This window comes from Cherax quadricarinatus, chromosome 19 (assembly GCF_038502225.1).
Source record: "Cherax quadricarinatus isolate ZL_2023a chromosome 19, ASM3850222v1, whole genome shotgun sequence".
NCBI classification, from domain to species: domain Eukaryota; kingdom Metazoa; phylum Arthropoda; class Malacostraca; order Decapoda; family Parastacidae; genus Cherax; species Cherax quadricarinatus.
This window is the reverse complement of record NC_091310.1, coordinates 48,503,162-48,530,992: the sequence shown is the minus strand read 5'-3', so window position 1 is coordinate 48,530,992 and position 27,831 is coordinate 48,503,162. Positions and strand designations below refer to the sequence as shown.

The following is a 27,831-nucleotide window of genomic DNA, read 5'->3' as shown; positions in this document are numbered from 1 at the left end:
TTTGACGTCTAATAATTATAATATCTTTATTTCTACAAGTACATGTACAAGGTATATAGGCCTAGCTGACATCAGTGACATACTACTGTAAAGAAAGCCGCTTGTTGTGCAGAACATTTCGGGCAAATTAGGTCAGTTTTTTGTCTCAGGATCCAATCCACACCTGTCGACTAACCCCCAGGTATCCATTTTATACTGATGGGTGAACATGGACAGCAGGTGTCTTATGGAAACACATCCTAATGTTATCTAGCCATACTGGAGATTCAAACTCCAGACCTCAGTGTGTGAGCTGAGTGTACTAGCGATCAAGCTATGGGACACCTTAACACCAAATGCTTCCTCTCCCAATTATGGGTTAATGGAAATAAATGATATATTGCTGAAAATACTGAAATGAAGACAGGCTAGCCAGACATCCTGCTTTAGGCAGGACAGCCCTGCTTCTGAGCAATCTATTCTTCATCATGCGCCACTTCAAGCAGGATGTTAATTTGCTATTTTTGGGACCTGTCTGGAAAGAATTATATAAATTACCTTATGAATACTGAAACTACAGGAACTGAAGATCACAATAACCATTGATGTGTAAACCATTGATGTGTACATGTATGAGATGAGTCAAGGCATCAATCAAGTACACATTGAAATCTAAGACGGTCAGTCTGCCGAAGGCTGCAGGGGAAGTGGTTGACTTTGTTTCTTGCTTTAATTAAACCCCTAAAGAAATACAAATACAAAATGCCAAAAAGAAAGACTATATTTAACCATGAACTTATTTCGTGGTTACTATATAAACTACTTGTGGAGGCTGGTATTCAAAATGGGAGGTGGTTGAAATTAGTCTCGAGCTTACCACTACCATGAGCATCCTCGAACCATGAACAACACCTAGCTCTGCTAGATGCATGGTTCTTGTATGATCGCTGGTTAAGTTGTTAAGGCGATGTGAACGTTGCTCTGTCTCTTGAGGTGGGAAATGTAATGCAGAATCTAATCCTGCATTACATGATATATAGTATATACATACAACCTCTCCTCATTTAGCAACGTACTCATTTACCGACGACTCGGAGTTACGACAGGCCCTCTGACCAGTATGCATATGTACCTAAATAATGTATATTAGAGCTGATTTCCTCTATTCTGTTAATTACAATTTACATTTAAAAATATACAGTGGTATATAGTATATACATACAACCTCTCCTCATTTAGCAACGTACTCATTTACCGACGACTCGGAGTTACGACAGGCCCTCTGACCAGTATGCATATGTACCTAAATAATGTATATTAGAGCTGATTTCCTCTATTCTGTTAATTACAATTTACATTTAAAAATATACAGTGGTACCTTGACTTACGAGTGCCCCAACTTACGAGTTTTCCAAGTCTTCGCTCAGTTGATTTTTTGCTTTGAATTCCTACCCAAAATCCAAGTTACGAGTGAGCTTCAGGTATGCCACCACTAGTTAGCACAGTGAATGCCACAACATCCTCCCATTATCCGCGTCTCACTCGGTCAGTGCACATGGTTACCTCTCCATGGAAGCATCTCTCTTGTGTTGTGCGTGCATTTTGTGCTTTTTGTGCAGTTATTTTGCCAAATTTCTTTTTTCTAACCATGGATCCTAAGAAAGTAAGTGCAAAGGACAGTGCTGAGAAGAGGAGGAGGATGTTGTCCATTGATGTAAAGCATGAAATCATAGAAAAACTTAAGCGAGGTGTGCATGTAGTCAACTTGGTGAGGCAGTACGAGCGTAGTATTTCTACGATATGTACCATACTAAAGCTCTACCATTATAGTATGCTTTTTGCTTAGTACCAAACTTGCACACGAAAATCATTCCCTATGAAAGCAAAAGACTCGGCAGGAGATGCAGCATTCCCCCAATGAAAAGCAGGGGTGCTATGAGTACACTGAGAGACAACACAATAAGTGTACAGGGCCTAAGACCTGATGGTAAGGTGTAGTCTTGACCCTTTATATGCCTTCCTTTGATGTTTTGTTTTTTATAGTTCCTTGATAATGTGAGAAGTCACAAAAGTGCTTGGAATTTCCCTGTTCTTTCACAGTGGTTGTTTTGCATATTCTGATATCACCTGTTTACTGTGATCTTATTGCACACATACATACATACATAGCAGCTGTGTCCTCCTTTTTGGAGATTTGGAAATTGCCACCCTAAGTGAAGAAAAGATGTACAGTATTTTGCAGTACAAGCTCTTTGAACTGTGTTCCATAAAAAGCTTGTAAAGCAAAGTGCCTTTTACTCATTATTGGGGCTAAAAGTGAATTCTAATTGCCATTTAGTTGCATAAAATATGCTGAAATTTGCCATCTGTTATACAGTACAAGTTTGTAATCTTACAGAAAAATGGCACCTCATCATGACGTTTCCAACAGTCAGAAATCCAAAGGACATACTAGTCAGAATAGTGCCTCATTTGCTGGTTTTCTGCATTACCCAACAAACCGTGACAACTCACTAAAGACTTCTCATACATGGATTAGTGGGAAGAGGATTGATGATGATGTTGGCCCATACTGGAGGATACATAACAAGTTGTACGACCTAACTGATTTTATTGATAAACATCCTGGAGGTATGTGTTTTGTTTTGGCATTTGTGTATTGAGAAAAATTATATTGTGAAAGCTAAAATGAATGTTAACTGAAAAGAAATATTTATATTGAATGAGGGGTGATAAAAGTGATTAATTTTTTGTTCACCCTACATTGGTGAATGTTGACCAGTGTGTTTAAAAAATACAGTGTATATGTATATTTATAACTTACATAATTTTCATTTTCCTATATTCAGGATATATCATCATTATTTCTGATGACTGAAAACCAGAACACAATTTTGAGAATGGTCCACTGATAATTTTTACAGTAACTAATGTACCACAAACAGCACTGCTTACACTATACTTTTCACTGATCTACCCATACCTCACCTGTGCTATTTGTGCCTGGGGTTCCACAATGAAAAACCACCTAAAATCAATATTAACACAACAAAAAAGCCACAGTTCAAATGGTGTCACAGTCCACTGCTAGACAACACCTCCCCCCCCAACACTCTTCATAGACCTAACACAGTATTGTAGTACGCACTCATCTGCAACACTTTCCCTGTCCATGCTTCAGTTGCCATATCAAAAAGTTTACTGTATTTCTAATTTTTTATTATCAGGGCTATCACCATGAAACTTGTGTTCTATCGTATTCCCATATAGACACACTTTCAGTAAAAATAAAATAAAGTAAAAAAATATGTTTAGAAGGATCCCCTACTTACCTCATGCGAGGTGTTGATGTCCAGCTTCTGGACCTTGTGGGTGGGTTGAGTTATAGTGCCAAGATCTGTTGAGAAAGTTGAGCTACAGCTCTTCTGCACATTGAGAATGTTGAGGTACAGCTACTAGGTCTCTTACATGAGTTAACATGCAGGTGGGCTGGGGTTATGTGATACCAGAAATACAGTGGACCCCCGCATAACGATGGCATCACATAGCGATTATTTCGCATACCGCTTACTTTAATTGCAAAAATTTTGCCTCACATACCGCTTAAAAACCCGCTTACCGATTTTCGTCCGAGACGCGCTCACGTGTTCCGCCGGTGGCATTGTTTACCAGCCAGCCTCCGCGGTAACATCCAAGCATACAATCAGAATATTTCGTATTATTACAGTGTTTACGGTGCTTTTTCTGGAAAATAAGTGACCATGGGCCCCAAGAAAGCTTCTAGTGCCAACCCTACAGCAATAAGGGTGAGAATTACAATAGAGATGAAGAAAAAGATCATTGATAAGTATGAAAGTGGAGTGCATGTCTCCGAGCTGGCCAGGTTGTATAATAAACCCCAATCAACCATCGCTACTATTGGTGGTACAGCTGCTGCTGCTGCTGCACTGTCAGCTGCTGCTGCTGCTGCACTGTCAGCTGCTGCTGCTGCTGTAGCACCGTTGTTGGTGTGGCTTATTGAGAATACCAAGAAACAATTAACCCCAGAGGATTTGCCACCCAGGATAACCCAAAAAAAGTCAGTGTCATCAAAGACTGTCTAACTTATTTCCATTGGGGTCCTTAATCTTGTCTCCCAGGATGCAACCCACACAAGTCGACTAACACCCAGGTGAACAGGGAAAAATGCCTGGAACTAGTGCTCATATTGGTGAATTTAAAGCCAGCAAAGGTTGGTTTGAGAGATTTAAGAATCGTAGTGGCATACACAGTGTGATAAGGCCTGTTCTGGAAGAAAATGCCAAACAGGACCTACAGTACTCAGGAGGAAAAGGCACTCCCAGGACACAGTGTCTCATCAGTCATTGCTGCATCTTCAATAAAGGTAAGTGTCATTTATTCTTCATTTAGTAGACTAGTACATGCACAATATATACTGTGCATGTACTACTTTACTATTGTGCATGTATCCTTCTCTTTGTGTGTGGGAAAATGTATATTTCATGTGGTAAAATTTTTTTTTTCATACTTTTGGGTGTCTTGCACGGATTAATTTGATTTCCATTATTTCTTATGGGGAAAATTCATTCACATAGCGATTATTTCGCATAACAATTACCCCTCTTGCACGGATTAAAATCGTTAACCGGGGGTCCACTGTACCTGTCTTGTATCACATAGTGACCAAAACAAGCTTAGTATTGTATTAATATTGGTAGAATTACCGACAATATGTTAAGTAAAAGGACACAAATGCAACTAATGTCACATTTTATTGTGGCAATGTTTCACTCTTCAGGAGGACAATAAAATGTCACATTAGTTGCATTTGTGTCCTTTTACTTAACAAGTTTAGTATTGACGAGTACTTTAGAATATAATTTGTTTTTAGAGTTGTGTAATATATTTTTAAATAATTGGCACAGTAAATCTTTATACTATATTATAATTCATGCTGACAGTTTGCAGGTGTTATAGCATGTCCTGCCATCTACTTTATTGTAATTGATGGTGACAGTTTGCAGGTGTTAAAGCATGTCCTGCCATCCACTGTATTGTAATTGATGGTGACAGTTTGCAGGTGTTATAGCATGTCCTGCCATCTACTTTATTGTAATTGATGGTGACAGTTTGCAGGTGTTATAGCATGTCCTGTCATCCACTGTATTGTAATTAATGGTGATAGTTTGTGGGTGTTATAGCATGTCCTGCCATCCACTGTGTTGTAATTAATGGTGATAGTTTGTGGGTGTTATAGCATGTCCTGCCATCCACTGTGTTGTAATTGATGGTGACAGTTTGCAGGTGTTATAGCATGTCCTGCCATCCACTGTATTAAAATATCTTTATATTTAATGCAACTACATTTTCACAGGCAAGGACTGGCTTTTAGCAACTAAAGGTACAGACATCACTGAAGCCTTTGAAAGTGCGCATATTAGTACAGCAGCTGAAAATACCCTTCCAAAGTATTATGCCAAAGACATATCTACACCTCGGAATTCCCCATATACTTTTCATGATGATGGATTCTACAAAATGTTAAAAAGAAAAGTATGATGTATTTATTCACATACTGTTGTGTATGTATGTGTATACACATATATATGATTATTTGTACTGTAATCTAATACTGTAGTATGTTTCAGCAATTTTTATGTATTTGTGTACTTTATACAGTAAACATCATAAATGTGCATGCGCATAAACGGATCACACAGGAAACGAGACTGTTATCATGACCCACTGTTTTAAATGTATATAATACAGGCATACCTTGCTAATACAGTGGTTAGATTCCTGAGAACACAATCACTTATTATGTGTGAAATAGCGCTAGACCTAAAAAAGACAATGCTCGACTCATCTTGGAGCCAGCTGATATGCACGTCACTGACGCAAACCATCTTAAGAGCAAGGCAAGAGCCGATAATAATAAACATAATATGTATGTAGTTGGAAAATGCTGTATTGGTGAAACTCCTTAAAGCGAGGTATACCTGTACTGAAATATGCATGTGTTCCTCTTCTAAACTATTTCGTAGAATTACATTTCCTCTTGATGCACTTCTTAGGCGCTTACGGAGTACAGGAAAATCAATACTCTCTCACACCTGCTGAATGGCACTCAAGATTTTGGGGTTAGAGGACATGTCCGTGCCACAAAGCTTACACTTATTGAGGTTCCAAACATTCTCCACTGGATTTAAGTCCAGCGAGCTTCTAGGCCAGTCATTAAAGTATGGAAAAATCACTATAATTTAGCCAATTCTTTGTCTGACAATATGGCAGGGGGCACTCTTCCATACAAAAGTTGCCCTGGCAGTTCTTAAATCTATCAGGCAAATACTTATGTATGCTCATATTGAGCCCACTGTATACATATACACCAGGGCAGAGTGACCCAAATTAAACTCTCATGATCACTTGTTCCCAGTCTGTCTTTCCAAAGGTGCAGAGATGACAGTCCAATAACCCTCTGAAGTGTTGAGTGTCTGGCAGAGTTCATGAGTTCAGACCTTGTCCAGCTAACTGATTTTCATGAAACCCCTTTATTGATGTTATTAAGCTTGCACTAAAATAACACATCAGTTACAAAAAACTACTTACCATTCTCCTATCTACTAGACCTGCATATGCTCATTGGACGCTAAAACCTCGCCCTCAGAATCCTTCTTTATAACCTCATTCTAACCCTTCCTCAGACATCCCCTACACCTTGAACCTGCTCCATATTTATACAACCTCTTGATTATCATACCTTGCTCCAACCCTCTTCTCATTAAATTAGATCTTTCATACTCCTGATATCCTATCTTTCTTTCCCCTAGATTAAATTTCATATTCTCATCACTTTTTTATTTTGCTATACTACTGTATTCTGTGGACTAGTGGATGGTACCACTATGACCCCGCCTCCATCTGCTTCACGTCACCTCACTACAGTATATAAGCCACGTCTACGGCCCTATGCTGTACATTCTACAAGATTGATGGACTGAACACATCGACTCCAGGTTGAGGGAATGATTACCTCATTCTCCTCCTCTCCTTACGCCTTCCTCTTTGTATTGGACTGATGAAGCCACTGTGTGGCGAAACGTTTCCTGAATAAAGATTTCCATATGCTGCATAAGTGTCTCAATCTTCAACTACTGTATTCACTTTTTTATTCTGTCATTTGCATGCCTTTTAGCTTCCTTCATTCCCAAACTCTTCTACCAACTTCTACAGCTTATTTTCTGAATCTCCCAAGCATTGTCATTTACAAAAACAATTGTGACATCTTGCCTCTCGTATCATATTCCATGTACAGTACAATATTTCAGTGCTGCACTTCCAAAAACACCATAGTATTCACTTGTTTTATAATCCCATCTTCTCACAAAAAATTAAATATGTACAAGACTTGTGATCAGATCTAATTATATTTAGGCTTATCAGCACTATTAAAATTTAATAAGACAACTGATAAAAAAATATAGACTGATTATTTCTACAAATTCAAATGCTTTACTTTTTTGTATTTTTTCAGTTGACATGATTTTCAAAATGTGTGGTACATATGATAAAGTAGAGCTGTTTTTCTTGCTACAATTACTGTAGACAAATATATATTTATTATATCGTTAGTAACTTGTTTTACCTTTGCCTCTATTTTTTTTTCTTTTTTTTTTAGGTGCGACCAATTCTCAAAAAGGTTGGGAGAGGTCCTACTTGGTCAATGGTGGTGTTGCAGGACTCTTTTGCCCTCACCTTCATGCTCCTCACTGTTGCTGCTTGTCTCACTGAGTCATACACTCTTGTTATATTGGCTGGTATGGGATGCTCTTTCAACCTGTTTGTATAGAAATTAGCTTTGGCAAGTCATTTGCTCCTACAAGCTGAATATTGTCAGATGCTGTTAAACTGGTAGTACAGTAAGACCTCAGTTTAACAGAACCTCCCCGCCCTTCCATTTAATACTTTTCAGACTTAACTGACAAAAAGTTTGACTGGATGTGCAGTGACAATATGAAAAAAAAAAAAAAAGTCCTTTGTTTTGAATTTTGCTTGTGAGCATAGATTTAATATTTGTGTTTTTATCAGTGATGACTTCTAAATATCATTTTTTCAGTAATTTTTTTGTTAATGCATTGATACTTTGTGTATGTTCCTTATATGCATTTATAAAGAACCTTTAACCAATATATGAAATGTAAACACATATTGTAACCTTAGGAAAGAAGTAAAATTTGATTTGATTTGATTTATTTATTTGGTAAAGATTAGTGAAGAGCTTTCTTTCAACACACCGGCCATATCCCACCAAAGCAGGGTGGCTCAAAAAGTAAAATAAAAGTTTCTCTATAATTTAGTAATGTATACAGGGGAAGGGGTTACTAGCCCCTTGCTCCCGGCATTTTAGTTGCTTCTTACAACACGCATGGCTTACAGAGGAAGAATTCTGTTCCACTTCCCCATGGAGATAAGAGGAAATAAACAATAACAAGAACTAGTATGAAAATAGAAGAAAACCCAAAGGGATGTGTATATATATGCTTGTATATGCATGTGTAGTGTGACCTAAGTGTAAGTAGAAGTAGCAAGATGTACCTGAAATCTTGCATGTTTCTGAGACAGAAAAAAGACAACAGCAATCCTATCATCATGTAGAACAATTACAGGCTTCTGTTTTACGCTCACTTGGTAGGACAGTAGTACCTCCCTGAGTGGTTGCTGTCTACCAACCTACTACCTAGTAGTGAAGAACTATGGATTTATAATTTACAGTGTGATAGTTCATGAGTGGTCATCAAGCAGGTGAGGCTGTAGCCACCCAGCCAGTGAGAGAGGCCATACCTGCTCTGCCTGAGGGAGGGGGAAATAAGTCACTCTATCTGACTTTTTTGGGTTATCCTAGGTTCTCTACACATATGCTGCTATGTATGATAATTCTGTGTAACTGTATTTGTATATACCTGAATAAACTTACTTACTTACTAGAAGGGGTGAGTTGACTGGAAGCCAAGGAGAGGCCTAGACTGGTGGCTGTGTGCCTCCTGCCTCTCTCCCTGCCTCCCACACTGTCTCCCTGCCACCCTCACTGTCTTACCACCTCCCCCACTGTCTATCTCACCGATTCACTGCCTCCCTCACAGATTCACTTCCTCGCTATCTCATTGCCTGCCTCATTGATTCACTTCTTCCCTATCTTTATTTCATGCATATATAAAGATCTCCCTTTTTTAAGACTGTCAAAAATCTGAAGATTCATTATTTACGATGTGTTAGTGGCTGGGTGGCATGGAAGGTCAGGCAGAAGCATGATGCTGGCAAGGCAGAGAGGTGGGTGAGTATGTGTGTGTGGGAAGTCAGGAGGGATGTTCCTGTGTTTGGCTGAGGTGTAATATCTCACACAGCACACTACCCTTCATCTGTCTCCACTAGCTTTCTCCCTCCCTATAATGTTTTATCGGTTACAGTATTCTGTGTCCAGGATAGTGAGGCTCATGTTAGGATATGTAAGAGAGAGGAAGATAATTTTCCAATAAAAGTAGGTCTAGAACATGGATTCCTGATGTAACCATGGTTGTTTAACACATTTATAAATGGACTTGTGCCATGCTTGTCAGAAGAGGCAACTAAAATGCTAGGAGCAAGGGGGTAGTAACCCCTTCTGTATAAATTACAAAATTTAAAAAGAGAACTTTCGTTTTTCTTTTTAGGTCACCTTACCTCAGTGGGGTATGGCTGGTTTGATGAAAAAAATGGAGTTGTAAAGGAAGTGAATGGTAGGGTGTTGGGGAGAGGTATGAGGTTAAAATATGCAGAATCTAATACAAAATGGCAATTGTCACAGTTGCTTTTTGCCAGTGACACTGTGCTTTTGGAAAGGTTGGTTGACAAATTTGGAAGGGTATGTAATGGGAGGAAATTAATAGTGAACATAGGTAAGAGCAAGGTGATGAGGGTATTAAATTATTTAGATAATGAAAGACAATATCAGATTGGAAGGATGGAGTGTGGAGGAAGTGAATGTATTCAGATATTTGTGTATGGACGTGTTGGCAGATGAATCAGTGAAAGACGAGGTGAACCATAGGATTAACCCTTAAACGGTCCAAACGTATATATACGTTTTTTCAACATCTGAAAGTATGTAAAAAAATGTAGATCTTTTTTGTTTTACATTTGAAAACGTGTAAAAAAAACTTTTATCTAAATTTTTTTTTTTGTTATATTTGAAAATATGTAAAAAAAAGTAGACCTACTTTTGTAGCACTTCGAATCTGAACGTCAATCTCTTTGGACCGTTTAAGGGTTAAGGAGGGGGGATAAAGTTGGGTGGTGCATTGAGGCATCTGTGAAGACAAAAAAAAACGTTATCAGTGGAAGCGAAGCTCTGTCAGATCAAATCAAAGAGGGGAATGTATGAGTATAGTAGTACCAACACTGACATGGGTGTGAAGCATCAGTTATGAATGTTATGAGAAGGAGTCTGGAGGCAGTGGAGATGCCATGTATGAGGGCAATGTGTAGTGTAAATATTATGCAGAGAATTCGTAGCTTGGAAACTAGGAGAAGGCACAGGGTTACTGAAAGTATTATCCAGAGGGCTGAGGAGGGGTTGTTGAGGTGGTTTGTACATAGAGAGAATGGAGCAAAATAGGATGATTTAGAGGGTGTATAAATCTGTAGTGAAGGGAAGGCAGGGTGGGGGCCACCCTAGGAAAGGTTGGAGAGAGGGGTAAAGGAGGTTTTGTATGCAAGGGCCTTGGACATCCAGCAAGAGTGTGTGAGCATGTTAGATAAGAATAAGTGGAACAAAAGGTATTTGGGACTTTATGAGCTGGTTTAGAAAGACACGTAAGCAAACACTATAACATATTTATTAGAAAACGTTTCGGTCCTGGGACCTTGATCACTTCTAACATACAGAGGTAGAAAGACATTATATATAGGCGGAGAGTGAGATGTGACGCACGTGACCTGAGGAATGTCAAAAGAACATAAGAATGGAGGAACACTGTAGAAGGCCTACTGGCCCATGCGAGGCAGGTCCTTATCAAAACAACCTCTGCCTATGATGAGGACCAGTAGACGATGAAATCATGTGACTCCTGTGTTGTTGGGTTGGTGCTGCTTAAGTATCATGTATGCCAATGTTTTTGAAATTTTGTAGTTTCCAGTGTTGCGTTCTATAGTGTCGGTGACGGTGATTAGTGAGGCTTCTAGGCACCGTCGGCGTCTGAGGTCTGGTTCGGTGAGAACGAGTTGTGCCTCGTTCCAGTTCATCAAATGCCCCGTGGAGTCTCTGTGGAGGACACAGGCGTACCTTACATCGTCTCTGTTAGAGGCATTTCGATGCTCATTCAGGCGGACTACAAGATCTCTGCCTGTCTCGCCTACATATTTCTTGGGACAGAACCCACAGGGGATAGTGTAGACGCCTGCTGTAGAAGTTAGAGGTGTGGGGCTGCGTTTAGTAGTGAGGTCTTTGATAGAGGATGTGTTTATGGTGGAAACGTTGATGTTACTCATAGCAAGTGCCCGGCGAGTATTCGTGGCAACATCGCCACATGGGAGTACTATGAACTGTTTAGGGGGCTGTTCCATGGGCGGTTTGTTGAGGATAGCTTGTGCCTTGAGTCTGCAATCTCGGATGAAGAAAGATGGGAACTGAACAAAATTCTTCTTCTAGAAAACAAGGTATTTGGGACTTTATGAGCTGTTGGAGTATCAGCAAGTTAACATTTGTGAAGGGATTCAGGGTAACTAGTTAGCCAGCCTTGAGTCCTTGATGTGGGAAGTACAGTGCCTGCACTCTGAAGGAGGGCCAGGGATATTTGCAGTTTGGAGGGGCATCTGAACTGTAGTGACTTCAAGAGTTGAGGGAGTATTGAAAAGTAGTCAGACCCCTTTGTGGGAAATAGTCAGGTCATGAATAACAGATTGAGAGGTTGATTCAGCATATCTAGGGACCTAGCAAAAAACTTTGTTGTGCTTCCAAGAAATATGACATAACCATTTTTGTATACAACATACAGTGGGATGTGTGGGTTGAATTTCTGGATTCCTTGTAATGCTCTTAGGGAATTAGAAATGACAGCAAATGAGGTGATGGACATAGTTGCAGTATGTATGATAGCGACCCTTGCACATAACTCTGTAGTGAAAATGCTGGCCGACTAATAAGTGTCCTTGAGTTGCTACTACCTGAAAAAGAGCCGTGAACCCCTACTGTATGCGGGGATTTGGAACCAATATAGTACACTCCGATAGCATGAGAATGTGATTAAAGGTATTCAAGGAAGAGACAGCATGAATTTGCAGCAGATATTGAGCCTCTGGGTATGGAAGGGCAAAAGAGCAAACTTGAATTGTTGGAACATTGTACTTGTCTAAATAGAAACAAGCTGCAATGTAGTGAAATTGGTTCTAATTGGAAATTCAAGACAATGGAATATCACTATGCACTAGAATTGCATTTTTATGGTATGATGCATCAGGATAAAGAGTGAATGATTGCTAAAGAACATATTCAAAGATAGGAAGTTTATCTCTGTTACACATTTTAGGTTCATGTAAAAAAAATGCATACAGGGGAAAAGTGGGAAATTAACATTTGCAGTTCTCCCAATATCCCCTTTATCTTGAATGTTCCACTTTAATGCTGATGTTATCGCTTACCAATAATTCAACTGTATATAACTGTAGGTGGTGGCTATGGTTTAGTTTGAAAGGTAAAGTCGAGCAACACCAATGATGACACCTTTCAAATCACTTGTACTCTTGCAACTTGAGTATTGTTCTGTGCTTCTTCAGGAAGTCCTGGATAGTGATTGAAATATTTTGAGAATATACTACATAAGGCCAACATCTCTTGAGCAAAGAGATGAAACAATTAACATGCATTCCTCACAGGTGTAGTAGAATAACTTGGGTCATTATGTAAAGAAAAGGTCCTTAAATTACCTAATGCAATTTATGAACCATACTTGCATGCCTTTTTCTCCTTCCTTCCCCTTGTAACAGTTTCTAAACAAAGTTGAAAACTTCAAATTAATAATGTAAACTTGCCCTTTAACCTGGTGTCATCATTAATGCATGCTGCTGCTGCTGCTGCTGCTATACATGCATATGTAGAAAATTATGATATATGTATAGTGACTGTTGTTGCCATACCTGGAGTATACCAGGAGAGGGTTTCGGGAATCAATGCCCCCCACGGCCCGGTCTGAGACCAGGCCTCATGGTGGATCAGAGTCTGTTCAACCAGGCTGTTACTGCTGGCCGCACGGTAACCGACGTACAAACCACAGCCCACCTGATCAGGTGGCCGGTGCCTGTCCAGTGCCTACTTGAAGACAGCTCAGAGGCAGTTGAACAGTCTTGGGCCCCTGACACTTATTGTGTTGTCTCTTAGTGTACTCGTGTCACATCTGCTTTGCATTGGGGGAATGTTGCATCTCCTGCCAAGTCTTTTGCTTTCATAAGGCATGATTTTTCATGTGCAAGTTTGGTACTAATCCTTCTAGGATTTTTCAAGCATGTATTATCATGTATCTTTGTTGCCTGCATTCCAGGGAATACAAATCAAGGGACTTCAACTGTTCCCAGTAATTTAGGTGCTTTATCCTACTTACGTGTGCCATGAAAGTTCTCTGTACATTCTTCAGTTCAGCAATTTCACCTGCCTTGAAGGGGGCAGTTAGTGTACAGCAGTATTCCAACCTACAGTGCTCATCACAGCATAATGCCACGACAAAAAATCAAAGGCCTACAATACAGGGTCCTCTTTTTTCATCAGTGGATTCTGCTGGGTAGTAGCCATTAGCATGATGTCACAGCTTGCCACCACACTTCACAGTGACTTCTCATTTCTCACATGGCTGCCATCTTTTGTCTGGTGTTCCCATTGGTTCTGGGGCTGTACATGTTTGATTATGGGTAAAAGGAAGTCTTTAACAACTAAAACTGTAGCTCAAATCATAGGGCTTCACAAAGCTGAGCACCAGACGAAAGAAATAGTGGAGAATGTTAGTATGTGTGAGCATTCAGTGAGGAACTGGGTGCAGCATTTCAAGGCTGGTGGTGGTGTTGAGGTAATGTCTGCCAAACCTCGGCCTGGCCCCTCGAGGAAGACATCTGTTTGTACTTTAACTGTGTTAAAGAAGCATTTAGAGAGTAACTGCTTCTCTAACACAGCCAAGATATGAACAGATGTCTTCCTCAAGGGACCAGGCCAAGGTTTGGCAGACGGTAATTCAACACCACCACCAGCCTTAAAACACTGCACCCAGTTTCTCACTGAACGCTCACACACACTAACATTCTCCACTATTTCTTTCGTCTGGTGCCCAGCTTTGTGAAGCCCTACGATTTGAGCTATAGGTTCAGGTGTTAAAGACTTCCTTTTTTTTTTTTTTTTTTTTTTTTTTTTTTTTTTCAACAAGTCGGCCGTCTCCCACCGAGGCAGGGTGACCCAAAAAAGAAAGAAAATCCCCAAAAAGAAAATACTTTCATCATCATTCAACACTTTCACCACACTCGCACATTATCACTGTTTTTGCAGAGGTGCTCAGAATACAACAGTCTAGAAGCATACACATATGAAGATACACAACATATCCCTCCAAACTGCCAATATCCCAAAACCCCTCCTTTAAAGTGCAGGCATTGTACTTCCCATTTCCAGGACTCAAGTCCGACTATATGAAAATAACCGGTTTCCCTGAATCCCTTCACTAAATATTACCCTGCTCACACTCCAACAGATCGTCAGGTCCCAAGTACCATTCGTCTCCATTCACTCCTATCTAACACGCTCACGCACGCTTGCTGGAAGTCCAAGCCCCTTGCCCACAAAACCTCCTTTACCCCCTCTCTCCAACCCTTTCGAGGACGACCCCTACCCCGCCTTCCTTCCCCTATAGATTTATATGCTTTCCATGTCATTCTACTTTGATCCATTCTCTCTAAATGACCAAACCACCTCAACAACCCCTCTTCTGCCCTCTGACTAATACTTTTATTAACTCCACACCTTCTCCTAATTTCCACACTCCGAATTTTCTGTAAAATATTTACACCACACATTGCCCTTAAACAGGACATCTCCACTGCCTCCAACCGTCTCCTCGCTACTGCATTTACCACCCAAGCTTCACACCCATATAAGAGTGTTGGTACTACTATACTTTCATACATTCCCTTCTTTGCCTCCATAGATAACGTTTTTTGACTCCAAATATACCTCAAAGCACCACTCACCTTTTTTCCCTCATCAATTCTATGATTAACCTCATCCTTCATAAATCCATCCGCCGACACGTCAACTCCCAAGTATCTGAAAACATTCACTTCTTCCATACTCCTCCTCCCCAATTTGATATCCAATTTTTCTTTATCTAAATCATTTGACACCCTCATCACCTTACTCTTTTCTATGTTCACTTTCAACTTTCTACCTTTACACACATTCCCAAACTCATCCACTAACCTTTGCAATTTTTCTTTAGAATCTCCCATAAGCACAGTATCATCAGCAAAAAGTAACTGTGTCAATTCCCATTTTGAATTTGATTCCCCAAAATTTAATCCCACCCCTCTCCCGAACACCCTAGCATTTACTTCCTTTACAACCCCATCTATAAATATATTAAACAACCATGGTGACATTACACATCCCTGTCTAAGACCTACTTTTACCGGGAAGTAGTCTCCCTCTCTTCTACACACCCTAACCTGAGCCTCACTATCCTCATAAAAACTCTTTACAGCATTTAATAACTTACCACCTATTCCATATACTTGCAACATCTGCCACATTGCTCCTCTATCCACTCTATCATATGCCTTTTCTAAATCCATAAATGCAATAAAAACTTCCCTACCTTTATCTAAATACTGTTCACATATATGCTTCAATGTAAACACTTGATCTACACATCCCCTACCCACTCTGAAACCTCCTTGCTCATCCGCAATCCTACATTCTGTCTTACCTCTAATTCTTTCAATTATAACCCTACCATACACTTTTCCTGGTATACTCAATAAGCTTATTCCTCTATAATTTTTACAGTCTCTTTTGTCCCCTTTCCCTTTATATAAAGGGACTATACATGCTCTCCGCCAATCCCTAGGTACCTTCCCCTCTTTCATACATTTATTAAACAAAAGTACCAACCACTCCAACACTATATCCCCCCCTGCTTTTAACATTTCTGTCATGATCCCATCAGTTCCAGCTGCTTTACCCCCTTTCATTTTACGTAATGCCTCACGTACCTCCCCCACACTTACATTCTGCTCTTCTTCACTCCTAAAAGATGGTATACCTCCCTGACCAGTGCATGAAATTACTGCCTCTGTTTCTTCCTTAACATTTAAAAGTTCCTCAAAATATTCTCGCCATCTACCCAAATACCTCCATCTCCCCATCTACTAACTCCCCTACTCTGTTTTTAACTGACAAATCCATATTTTCCCTTGGCTTTCTTAACTTGTTTAACTCACTCCAAAATTTTTTCTTATTTTCATTAAAATTTCTTGACAGTGCCTCTCCCACTCTATCATCTGCTCTCCTTTTGCACTCTCTCACCACTCTCTTTACCTTTCTTTTACTCTCCATATACTCTGCTCTTCTTATAACACTTCTGCTTTGTAAAAACCTCTCATAAGCTACCTTTTTCTCTTTTATCACACCCTTTACTTCATCATTCCACCAATCACTCCTCTTTCCTCCTGCGCCCACCCTCCTATAACCACAAACTTCTGCCCCACATTCTAATACTGCATTTTTAAAACTATTCCAACCCTCTTCAACCCCCCCACTACTCATCTTTGCACTAGCCCACCTTTCTGCCAAAGGGAACACTGGACAAAAGATGGGGCAGATGAGAGACAACAGTGCAACACATCCTTTCACCACGGCAGCCACATGAGCAATGAGAAGTCACTGTGAAGTGTGGCGGCAGGCCGAGATGTCATGCTTACAGCTGCTACCCAGCAGAATGCACTGACCAAAAAAGATTCCCCTGTATGATAGGCCTTTGATTTTTGTCACAGCATTATGCCGGGGCACTCACCCGGCATAATGCCATGACGAGCACTGTAGAGAGATGAAGCGATTTGAAGAGAAGCATCATGGGCTTGGCGTCCCTAATTTTGAAGATTCTCATTATCCATCCTATCATTTTTGTGGCAAATGAGGTAGATACATTGTTGTGGTCTTTGAAGGTGAGAGCCTCTGACATTATCACTCCCAGATCCTTCACATTAGTTTTTTTGCTCTATTGAGTGGTTAGAATTTGTTTGTTTTATACCCTGATGCAGTTTTAATTTCCTCATGTTTTCCATATCTGAGTAGTTGGTAATATGAAGCAGGTGTGGTGAAGAGCCTCTGCCACTTCTTAACCCGTAAATGGTCCAAACTTATATATACGTTTTTTCAGCATTTGAAAGTATGTAAAAAAAGTAGATCTTCTTTTTCTTTTTTTACATTTGAAAACGTGTAAAAAAACTTTGATCTACTTTTTTTTTTTTTTTTGTTATATTTGAAAATATGTAAAAAAAACGTAGATCTACTTTTGGAGCACTACGCATGTGAACGTAGGTCTGCTTGGACCGTTTACGGGTTAAATATAAGTCTCCAGTGATATGACTAATAACATCTACATTCCACTACACTGACATATCTAAGTTTTACTAGAGAAAAGCAGTGCTAGCAGCATCTCAACTGCAAGTTGTCTAGTTTTCATTGCTACCCAATATGTAAAAGATTTTGTCTTTTTTTCATTTGCCTTATTTAAATTATATAATTCTGGTCCCTTTCCTTAATTTCTCTTCATTACAGGTGTGACCCTTGTAATATAGAAGTAGGGACATTTAAAACTCTGGAAACTTTAGCAGTAATCTTTTATTTAACATTAAGGACTTGGAAGTAAAACAAATATTGTTATTTTTATATTCAAAATGAATCTCTGTATTTCTTTTCACTTCTGCATTTAATTATTTAGAAATGGTAACCAGAATGACTAAATGTATGGGTTTAACAAAAGTGAAATTTTTTGATGTAATTCTTACACGATGTAATTCTTACACTCAATGTAGAATTTATCAGGTTATGTTAAATGACAAAAAATACCAACTACACATTTCTTGATTTCAGGCATTGTACTGGGGATGACTGGGAATTGCGCTCACAATTTCTTTCATCAGCGAGATAACTGGCGAATGTACTACTTTGATCTGATGCTCTTCTCTTCGTATGACTGGCGCATCAGTCATGGACTCTCCCATCATCTGTACACCAATACAATATATGACATTGAAATATCAGCACTTGAGCCTATTTGGGAATTCTTACCCAAATCAGATAAAAGCTTTATGAAAAGATATGGCTCTTGGATATATGAGCAATTTATTATGCCTATGGCTTTGTTCATAGAAGCTGTAAAAAGAATTTATCATCAGTATTCTGGAGATATGAAACTTCGTCCAGAAAATCTACTTCCTGTCGTTGAATTCATTCTTATGGCAGTAGTTTCATCATCAGTTGGAATGGCTTTCAGGTAATTTTTTTAAAACTGGCTGTCTCCCACCAAGGTAATGACCTGATATAGAGAAAAACTTTTGCTTTCATTCATTCAATTACTCTCATGCCAGAAATATGCTGACATTACAATTTATATGACCCTCCAAAGAGCGACATTCCCACCCCTCATTCAAATTACAGGCACTGTACTATCCTCCTCTAGGACTCGAGTCTTGCTAGCCATTTTTCCTGAATCCTTTCATAAATGTTACCTTGCTCACACCAACAACACATCCTCCTCTCTGCAACGTTTAAAGCCCATCCTTCATACCCATATAACGATATTGGTATCACCATACTCGGGTACAATCCCTTTTTGCCTCCATAGATGAAGTATTTTGTCTCCACAGATCCTCAATGCACTACCGACTTTTTCTCTGTCAGTGAAAATTTAATTAATATAGTTTGTATATAGAAAAGAGTAAGGTGATGAGGGTAACAAATGATTTAGATAAAGAAAAATTGGATATCAAATTGGGGAGGAGGAGTATGGAAGAAGTGAATGTTTTCAGATACTTGGGAGTTGACATGTCGACGGATGGATTTATGAAGGATGAGGTTAATCATAGAATTCATGAGGGAAAAAAGGTGAGTGGTGCATTGAGGTATATGTGGAGTCAAAAAACGTTATCTATGGAGGCAAAGAAGGGAATGTATGAAAGTATAGTAGTACCAACACACTTATATGGGTGTGAAGCTTGGGTTGTGAATGCAGCAGCGAGGAGGCGGTTGGAGGCAGTGGAGATGTCATGTCTAAGGGAAATGTGTGGTGTAAATATTATGCAGAAAATTTGGAGTGTGGAAATTAGGAGAAGGTGTGGAGTTAATAAAAGTATTAGTCAGAGGGCAGAAGAGGGGTTGTTGAGGTAGTTTGGTCATTTAGAGAGAATGGATCAAGGTAGAATGACATGGAGAGCATTTAAATCTGTAGGAGAAGGAAGGCGAGATAGGGGTTGTCCTCGAAAAGGTTGAAAGGAAGGGGTAAGGGAGATTTTATGGGCGAGGGGCTTGGACTTCCAGCAGGCGTGCATGAGCGTGTTTGATAGGAGTGAATGGAGACGAATGGTATTTGGGACCTAACGATCTGTTGGAGTGTGAGCAGGGTAATGTTTAGTGAAGGGATTCAGTGAAACCGGTTATTTTTATATAGCCGGACTTGAGTCCTGGAAATGGGAATTACAATGGCTGCACTCTAAAGGAGGGGTTTCGGGATATTGGCAATTTGGAGGGATGTGTTGTGTATCCTTATACGTATATGCTTCTAAACTGTTGTGTTCTGAGCACCTCTGCAAAAACAGTGATTATGTGTGAGTGAGGTGAAAATGTTGAATGATGATGAAAGTACTTTCTTTTTGGGGATTTTCTTTCTTTTTGGGTCACCCTGCCTCGGTGGGAGACGGCCGATTTGTTGAAAAAAAAAAATGGTCATCTCATGATAACATCCTTCAACGTGCAATTCAGCAGAACCCCATGGTTAATAAGGGATTGCAAGCCAAGGGTTAAAAGCTTCCCAGCATGCAGACAGCCCCCTATACCTCAGATCACTAATGGCCATATCCTCATAGGTCCACTAATGGCCACATCCCAGGGCCACTTTGGTCCACTGGCAAGCGGGACACTCAGGACAACACATATACCCACTGAAGTTGCTGACTGCACTTAGTGTAATTATGTTAGTGGGTCAAGGTCCCTGGGTATGTGTGGAACTGCCATCATAACAAGCTGATACAGCAACATTCCCAAGACACCAGCTGACTTGCTGTCAACACAGAGTTATTAGCTACTAGGTATATTCTTAGTTAAATAATCTTAACCTTAACAATTCAGAACTATGGTGTCTGTTCCAACTCATTTAAAATCACTTCAATTAAAACAGACACAAGTAGACAAGTCAATTATTATGTGTGATACATTAATTAATGAAGCAACCATAGACTATAATTCACTAGAGAGTAAACTATAATTGCTTTCAAGGCGTCAAAAGGTATGTAAAACAGCATTCACGCAATTTGAAGAATTTTTGAGTGGAAATTCTATAGAGGATAGTTTCTAGTCCAGATAAAAGCATAGCTGACTGAGAGGTACAGTGGTAACAGAGTTGCATAAATGAGGAGAAATCATAAGGGAGGACCTGTTAAGTGTGTTTATTTCTTTTAACATGGGGGAGGGAGGGTGAGTGTTGGGCCTTTTGTTGTTCACAATCTACATGTATGACAGTAGCATAGGGAAGTTTGCCAGTGACACAAATAGATCATCAAATAATTTCTGAGGATACCAAGGTGCTACAGAATTATTTAGATAGGCTGATGTGGTCTGAGTAGTGACGGATGCAGTTTTACATGGACATGTGTAAAGATCTAATCCATGGGAAAGGGAAATGTAGGTAGTAGGTTGGTAGACAGCAACCACCCAGGGAGGTACTACCGTCCTGCCAAGTGAGTGTAAAACGAGAGCTTGTAATTGTTTTACATGATGGTAGGATTGCTGGTGTCTTTTGTCTGTCTCATAAATCTGCAAGATTTCAGGTACATCTTGCTACTTCTACTTACATTTAGGTCACACTACACATACATGTACATGTTTATTTATACACACTCATCTGAGTTTTCTTTGATTTTATCTTAATAGTTCTTGTTCTTATTACTTTTCCTTTTATATCCATGGGGAAATGGAATAAGAATCTTTCCTCTGTAAGCCATGCGTGTTGTAAAAGTCAACTAAAATGCCAGGAACAATGGGCTAGTAACCCCTTTTCCTGTACAGATTACTAAAAATAAGAAGACAACTGTCAAAGTGGGATGTCTGAATGTGCGTGGATGTTGTGTGAATGATAAGAAAGAGATGATTGTGGATGTTATGAATGAGAAGAAGCTGGATGTCCTGGCTTTAAGTGAAACAAAGCTGAAGGGGGTGGGAGAGTTTCAGTGGAGAGAAGTAAATGGGATTAGGTCAGGGGTTTCATATAGAATTAAAGCTAAAGAAGGAGTAGCAGTAATGTTGAAGGATAAGCTATGGCAGGTAAAGAGGAAGTATAAATGTATTAATTCAAGGATTATGTGGAGTAAAATAAAGGGTGGATGTGAAAAGTGGGTTATAGTAAGAGTATATGCACCTGGAGAAGAGAGAAGTGTAGAGAGAGACTTTGGGAATAGTTGAGTGAGTGTGTGGGGAGTTTTGAATATTTTTCTAGTTATCCCCAGTAATATTATAGTGACACATTTTCTCTGATGTTGAACTACAAGTTGCCTGGCTACCACAAGTCCTACGAGTTGCCTGGCTACCACAAGTCCTACAAGTTGCCTGGCTACCACAAGTCCTACAAGTTGCCTGGCTACCACAAGTCCTACAAGTTGCCTGGCTACCATGAGTCCTACAAGTTGCCTGGCTGCCACAAGTCCTACAAGTAGCCTGGCTGCCACAAGTCCTACAAGTCACCTGGCTACCACATCTCATATATATATATGTTAATTTATTCTACTGTGGGGTGTATTTAGATGGATTAAGCAAAATATCTATATTAATGTTTTATATGATATTTAATGCTCCTTAGAGTGATTATTATTGTGTTATTATTATTATCATTATTAATGTGGCATCTTCAAGTCTAATAAGACACACTTAGTGATTTTAATGTGTACCTGCATGCCAACGTAGTGTGTAAGTTTACTTAGGTACAGGTACACATACGTATAATTATCAGTTATAATAATAATATAGGTATGTAGTCCAGGATTTATGAAGGATGAGGTTAATCATAGAATTGATGAGGGAAAAAAGGTGAGTGGTGCGTTGAGGTATATGTGGAGTCAAAAAACGTTATCTATGGAGGCAAAGAAGGGAATGTATGAAAGTATAGTAGTACCAACACTCTTATGTGGATGTGAAGCTTGGGTTGTGAATGCAGCAGCTAGGAGACGGTTGGAGGCAGTGGAGATGTCATGTCTAAGGGCAATGTGTGGTGTAAATATTATGCAGAAAATTCGGAGTGTGGAAATTAGGAAAAGGTGTGGAGTTAATAAAAGTATTAGTCAGAGGGCAGAAGAGGGGTTGTTGAGGTAGTTTGGTCATTTAGAGAGAATGGATCAAAGTAGAATGACATGGAAAGCATATAAATCTATAGGGGAAGGAAGGCGGGGTAGGGGTCATCCTCGAAAGGGTTGGAGAGAGGGGGTAAAGGAGGTTTTGTGGGCAAGGGGCTTGGACTTCCAGCAAGCGTGCGTGAGCATGTTAGATAGGAGTGAATGGAGACGAATGGTACTTGGGACCTGACGATCTGTTGGAATGTGAGCAGGGTAATATTTAGTGAAGGGATTCAGGGAAACCGGTTATTTTCATATAGTCGGACTTGAGTCCTGGAAATGGGAAGTACAATGCCTGCACTTTAAAGGAGGGGTTTGGGATATTGGCAGTTTGGAGGGATATGTTGTATCTTTATACGTATATGCTTCTAAACTGTTGTATTCTAAGCATCTCTGCAAAAACAGTGATAATGTGTGAGTGTGGTGAAAGTGTTGAATGATGATGAAAGTATTTTCTTTTTGGGGATTTTCTTTCGTTTTTGGGTCACCCTGCCTCGGTGGGAGACAGCCGACTTGTTGAAAAAAAAAAAAAAAATGTAGTCCACCTGGGCTACATAGCTACACGATATTTAATGTGACCCAGAGGCATATTATTACCATCGACATACCATGTTCACTGAGTTTAATCATTTCTAACAACTACCTTTAGATGTCATCGTAAACAAAGAGAGAAATAATGAAAAATTCATGCCGAGAATTGTAATCAAAAGTATTATGTATTAAGGGGAGTGACGTAATGTTTTCCTTCCGCCTGGCTACCACACCTCCATAGTATATAAACATAAAATGTTTATATGTTATGTAACGTGTTTCTTATATACTAATTTTGAAGAAAATATCATAGATGGATTAATGAAAATGTCTATATTGACGTAAAATTAGACATTTAATGTGCCCAAGAGTGATTATTATTACATAATAGAGATGTGCTCATGGAGAATGTAAACAGACCGGGTGGCCCGCGCCGTATTTGAAAGACCACTTGCCGTATAGAAAGTTTTGGTCATAATTTGAGATCGCCATATTAGCAGAACCCCATAAGGCAAAACACCAAAAAGCGGGGCCCTACTGTATATGCTTCTAAACTGTTGTGTCCTGGGCACCTCTGCAAAAACAGTGATTATGTATGAGCGAGGTGAAAGTGTTGAATGATGATGAAAGTATTTTCTTTTTGGGGATTTTCTTTCTTTTTGGGTCACCCTGTCTCGGTGGGAGACGGCCGACTTGTTGAAAAAAAACAAATTATAAATTCAGTAATATAGGTCTTAAGCCAAATTCAAATGAAAAGATAGTTCTCATTAGAAGAATCCTAAAGCCGAGACAACAGTGCATAAGTCCAGTATTTGCATTTAAATACATATACTATTTCTTGGCTTTTTATCAAGATGCATAAATAATAGAAGTCACAAGGTTATAGTACTTCAATTTAATACTGTATATCAATGAGAAGACCTTGTTTCAGTTATGCAGCTCAGTTCTGCTCTTGATGTTACTGGAAAACAGGAAGACAGGACTCTCAACAACAGATTCAGGTTGGATAAATAGAGATTTAGTAAAGATGCAGGAAAACGCTGGTTTGGTAGTAGTGTTATGTGAGTGGAACAAACTTCCAAGTACAGTAGCATCATTGAAGCAAACACTCTGAGTAACTTTTAAAGTAGATCGGACAAGTAGATTGGCCAATAGGCATACTGCAATGCTCTTCTGTTCTTATGTTTAATTTAACCCTTAAACTGTCCAAACGTAGATCTACGTTCGCTTGTGTAGCACTCCGAACGTAGAGCTACGTTTTTTATATTCTTATGGGGAAAATCAAGGTCGGAGTGTTACGCGTGCAAATGTAGATCTACATTTGGACAGTTGAAGGGTTAAACAAGTTTGACTATTGCAGCTGTTATTGAAATTTTTGTCTTAACTGCTGTCTGAAGGAGGGTTGAGGATATTTCAGCTTGGAGGGACATCTGAGCTGTAATGCCAGGGCACCGCTGGCAAGATGGTAATGGAGTGAGTGATGGTGAAAGTGTTCTTTCTTTTATGGGTCACCCTACCTCAGTAGGAGACAACCAGTGTGATAAAAAAATACAAATTTACTTTGTCTGTAAGCACTAGGACTAGTCTGCCCAAAATGCTCATGCATGCTAGTGGTTTTCTTTGTGGTTAACAATATGTTATTACATGTAAACTACACATTGTATACTATGTAAAGAAATACAAAAAATTATTTATTATTTATTTATTTTATTATTTGTCAAAAATGTGTCAGTGCAATAATTGAATTTGCATGTTGGATATTCATTTGGTCTTTGTCCTCACAGATTGTGGGTGGTGTTGCATATGGCTTGCAGTTATTGGTTTGCAGCCATAGGTGTAGTAGTTGCACATCACCACCCAGACATATATCATCAAGGTGATGCTATGAGAGAAGACAAAGATTGGGGCCTGTGTCAGCTGGATGCTGTGAGAGACCGGTAAGCTTGGAGCTTTTTGCAAACTAACTCTTGGCTTTTATTACATAGGAACTCACCAGATTTTAGGAAGCTATGGATAAATTAATGTTATTTACATACCTATGAAACCACTGATAATATTTTTTTATTTTACATAGCTCAGTTTACATGTTAAGAGCTGCTGAAATTCTTATTTATTTTAGAGCCCGGCCATATCTAATGTGCTTATCAAAGACATTCAAACCAGTGTAACTGGAAAGATTTTATAAAGAATACTGTACATGTATATAGTCATACCTGACCTCAGTAGTAATGTCAGGGACATTACCATTGTTGATAAACAGTTGCATGTGTTTCTATATACTGATACCTTCAGTTACTAAGCCCTCATTTCTTGTTGAGAGAAATTGCCTGTTCTTGACCACATTTAGCCAGACACTGAAGCTTCACAATAATTAAGCATAATTGTTGACAGAACAAAACACTATCCATTTTTTTCATTATGCTATATCCCTAGGATTGCAAGAAACCAAACTTCATATGTGGTTGAAGAATAAGTAGGCATTGCTTGTACTATTCAAAACTAACCCACATATTGGCAATGAAACTTAGCCAATATTTCAGTCTGTCATGGACATATGTAAAGTGACTCATGATTTGATAATGATCCAGGACTAGTTTAAATATCGTCAGTGATTCCATTTCAGTTTACAGGCTAGTTGAGAATTCATCCTTGATTATTTTGCATTAAAGCTAATAGTGGAATGCTGCATTTTAAAAGTTCCAATAAAATACTATTAGGTATTTTAAATTATTTGTTAATTAAAAATTTTGTTTAAATATACAACTTGACAATCTTGGTTTAAGAGAGAATTAATATGAACTTCATGTCACTGCAGGAAATAATTGTACTAATTATTTAATCTTACATTTGCCAATACTTGGCACATAATTTTATTGGAAGTCTTGAGAGAGCATTTTTAACAAAACTCCAATGAAATATTGTACCCAAGTCCAAAGTGCACTGATGAAAGACCATCTGAATGCCCTGTAAAGTCTGGGGGAAAAAGGGGGGAAGGCATACATCCTATTTGAGTCTTAAACTCAGTTTGAACATGAAGCAGAGTGTTTTCTCTCTGCCTTATAGTTAACTTGTAAGTGAGGCCATTGTTTTAAGGAGAGGCCTAGTGTTGCCCTCGTGGATGGGTTGTATATCATACTCAGTCACGAGTAATCCATTTTGGATCTCTTCTTCACCCCATCTCATCTCTCATTATTAAATTTGGAATTCAAGAGCAAAACTAGTGATGCTGGGAGCACAAAAAATGAATACTCAAGAAAGTCTGACCATTTTGAAAAAAAAAAATGAAATCTTGGATATCCTTAAAGGTGGAACACATGGAAATAGTCTGCACATTTGGTATTGTACAATCAACAGTTCATATGATTAGAGCTTGTGCAAAAGGCAGTCTGGCTTGTGATCCATTGAAAAGAAAGACAAAAAAGTTAATGCGGGTGAATAAGACAGAAAAACTACTGAATGTGTGGACTGAGCACAAAACAAAGAAAGATACCCCACTTAATGCCCTCATAGTAAGATAGAAAGGCTTATTGTGGTGTAAAATAAGGAAAGATGCTCCACTTAATGCCTGGAGGAAGGCCTGTTGTACTGTACAACAGTATGTGAGTGGGAAGAATAACCTTCAAAAGAGTGTTTAGTTCTGAATGATTCAGCCAGTTTAAAATGTCCAATCAGTTGCATAACTCGAAGATTAGTGGAGAAAGTGCATTTGTAGACAACGTTGTGCCAGGAATTTTCCTGTCCAGTTGGAGGAAATTATATCTGTGAATAGGTACTTCCCACAAAGTGTTTATGCTGATGAAACAGAATTTTTTTTAGGGGAAAATACTGTGTAAAATTTTCATTAAGCAAGAGAAAATTGCACCTAGATTCAAGGCAGTAAAAGATCATCACAGCTGCTTCTGTGAGCAAATGCATTGGGTAATATCAAACACAAGCTCCCAGATTCCCCATGCTTTAAGTAAAAAACAGAGCTACTCTTCCTGTTGTATGACAATCCAACAAGGTGGTATGGTTGAGTGAGGCCATATTTGTTGACTGGTTCAAAAATTATTGTATGCTTGGTGTGAAGCTGTTCCTGACCAGAAAGACAGCTGGCATTCATGTTTTTTTCTTATTTAATAATTCCCATAGCCTCTCTCAAAACTTGTAATCTGTGCACCCAAGTTTAAAGGGTGTGTTTTAGCCACCAGATATGACATCTTTGATACAACCACTGGCTCGAGGAGTGATTAAGACACTTAAAGTGTTACTGCACACACAACCTCATACAGAAAGCAGATATTGGAGTGCAACAGTTCTGGCATAAATTTAACTTTGCAAGTACAATAACCCAAGTAAAAGTATAATGGGTTGAACTTCCAAAATGAACAGTAAATACTGGCTGGGAAAATTATGTTTTTTTGTGGTGAATAATTTCAGAGATATCCCCTCAACAGAGTCAGATCCAAGAAATTGTGTATCTGGCAAAAGAGGGTGCCAAGTGAAGGCTTTGAAAATATGTAGAGGACATAAATAAACTGTTAGAAGATGATGAAAAACAAATGAAATGTGGAGGAGGTTATTTCCCAGTTTGGAAGGAAGCAGGAAAACCTGTGCTCTCACTGGTGACACTGCAAGAGCTATGTGAAATGTTGCATCATATAGTACTGATAAAGTTGC

At 39.1% G+C, this 27,831-nt stretch overlaps 1 protein-coding gene across 3 annotated transcripts in view; it reads left to right on the top strand.

Annotated features, from left to right (window-relative positions):
- The window catches only part of Cyt-b5-r (Cytochrome b5-related), an 86,978-nt gene that overhangs the window by 34,040 nt on the left and 25,107 nt on the right, over nt 1-27,831 (top strand). For all 3 annotated transcript variants that reach the window (XM_053776270.2, XM_053776272.2, XM_053776273.2), the window contains exons 2-6: nt 2,378-2,610; nt 5,354-5,532; nt 7,658-7,796; nt 18,137-18,539; nt 24,957-25,109. In XM_053776270.2, the coding sequence (XP_053632245.2) occupies nt 2,378-2,610; nt 5,354-5,532; nt 7,658-7,796; nt 18,137-18,539; nt 24,957-25,109 (1,107 nt within the window). The remainder of the gene's footprint in view (nt 1-2,377; nt 2,611-5,353; nt 5,533-7,657; nt 7,797-18,136; nt 18,540-24,956; nt 25,110-27,831) is intronic.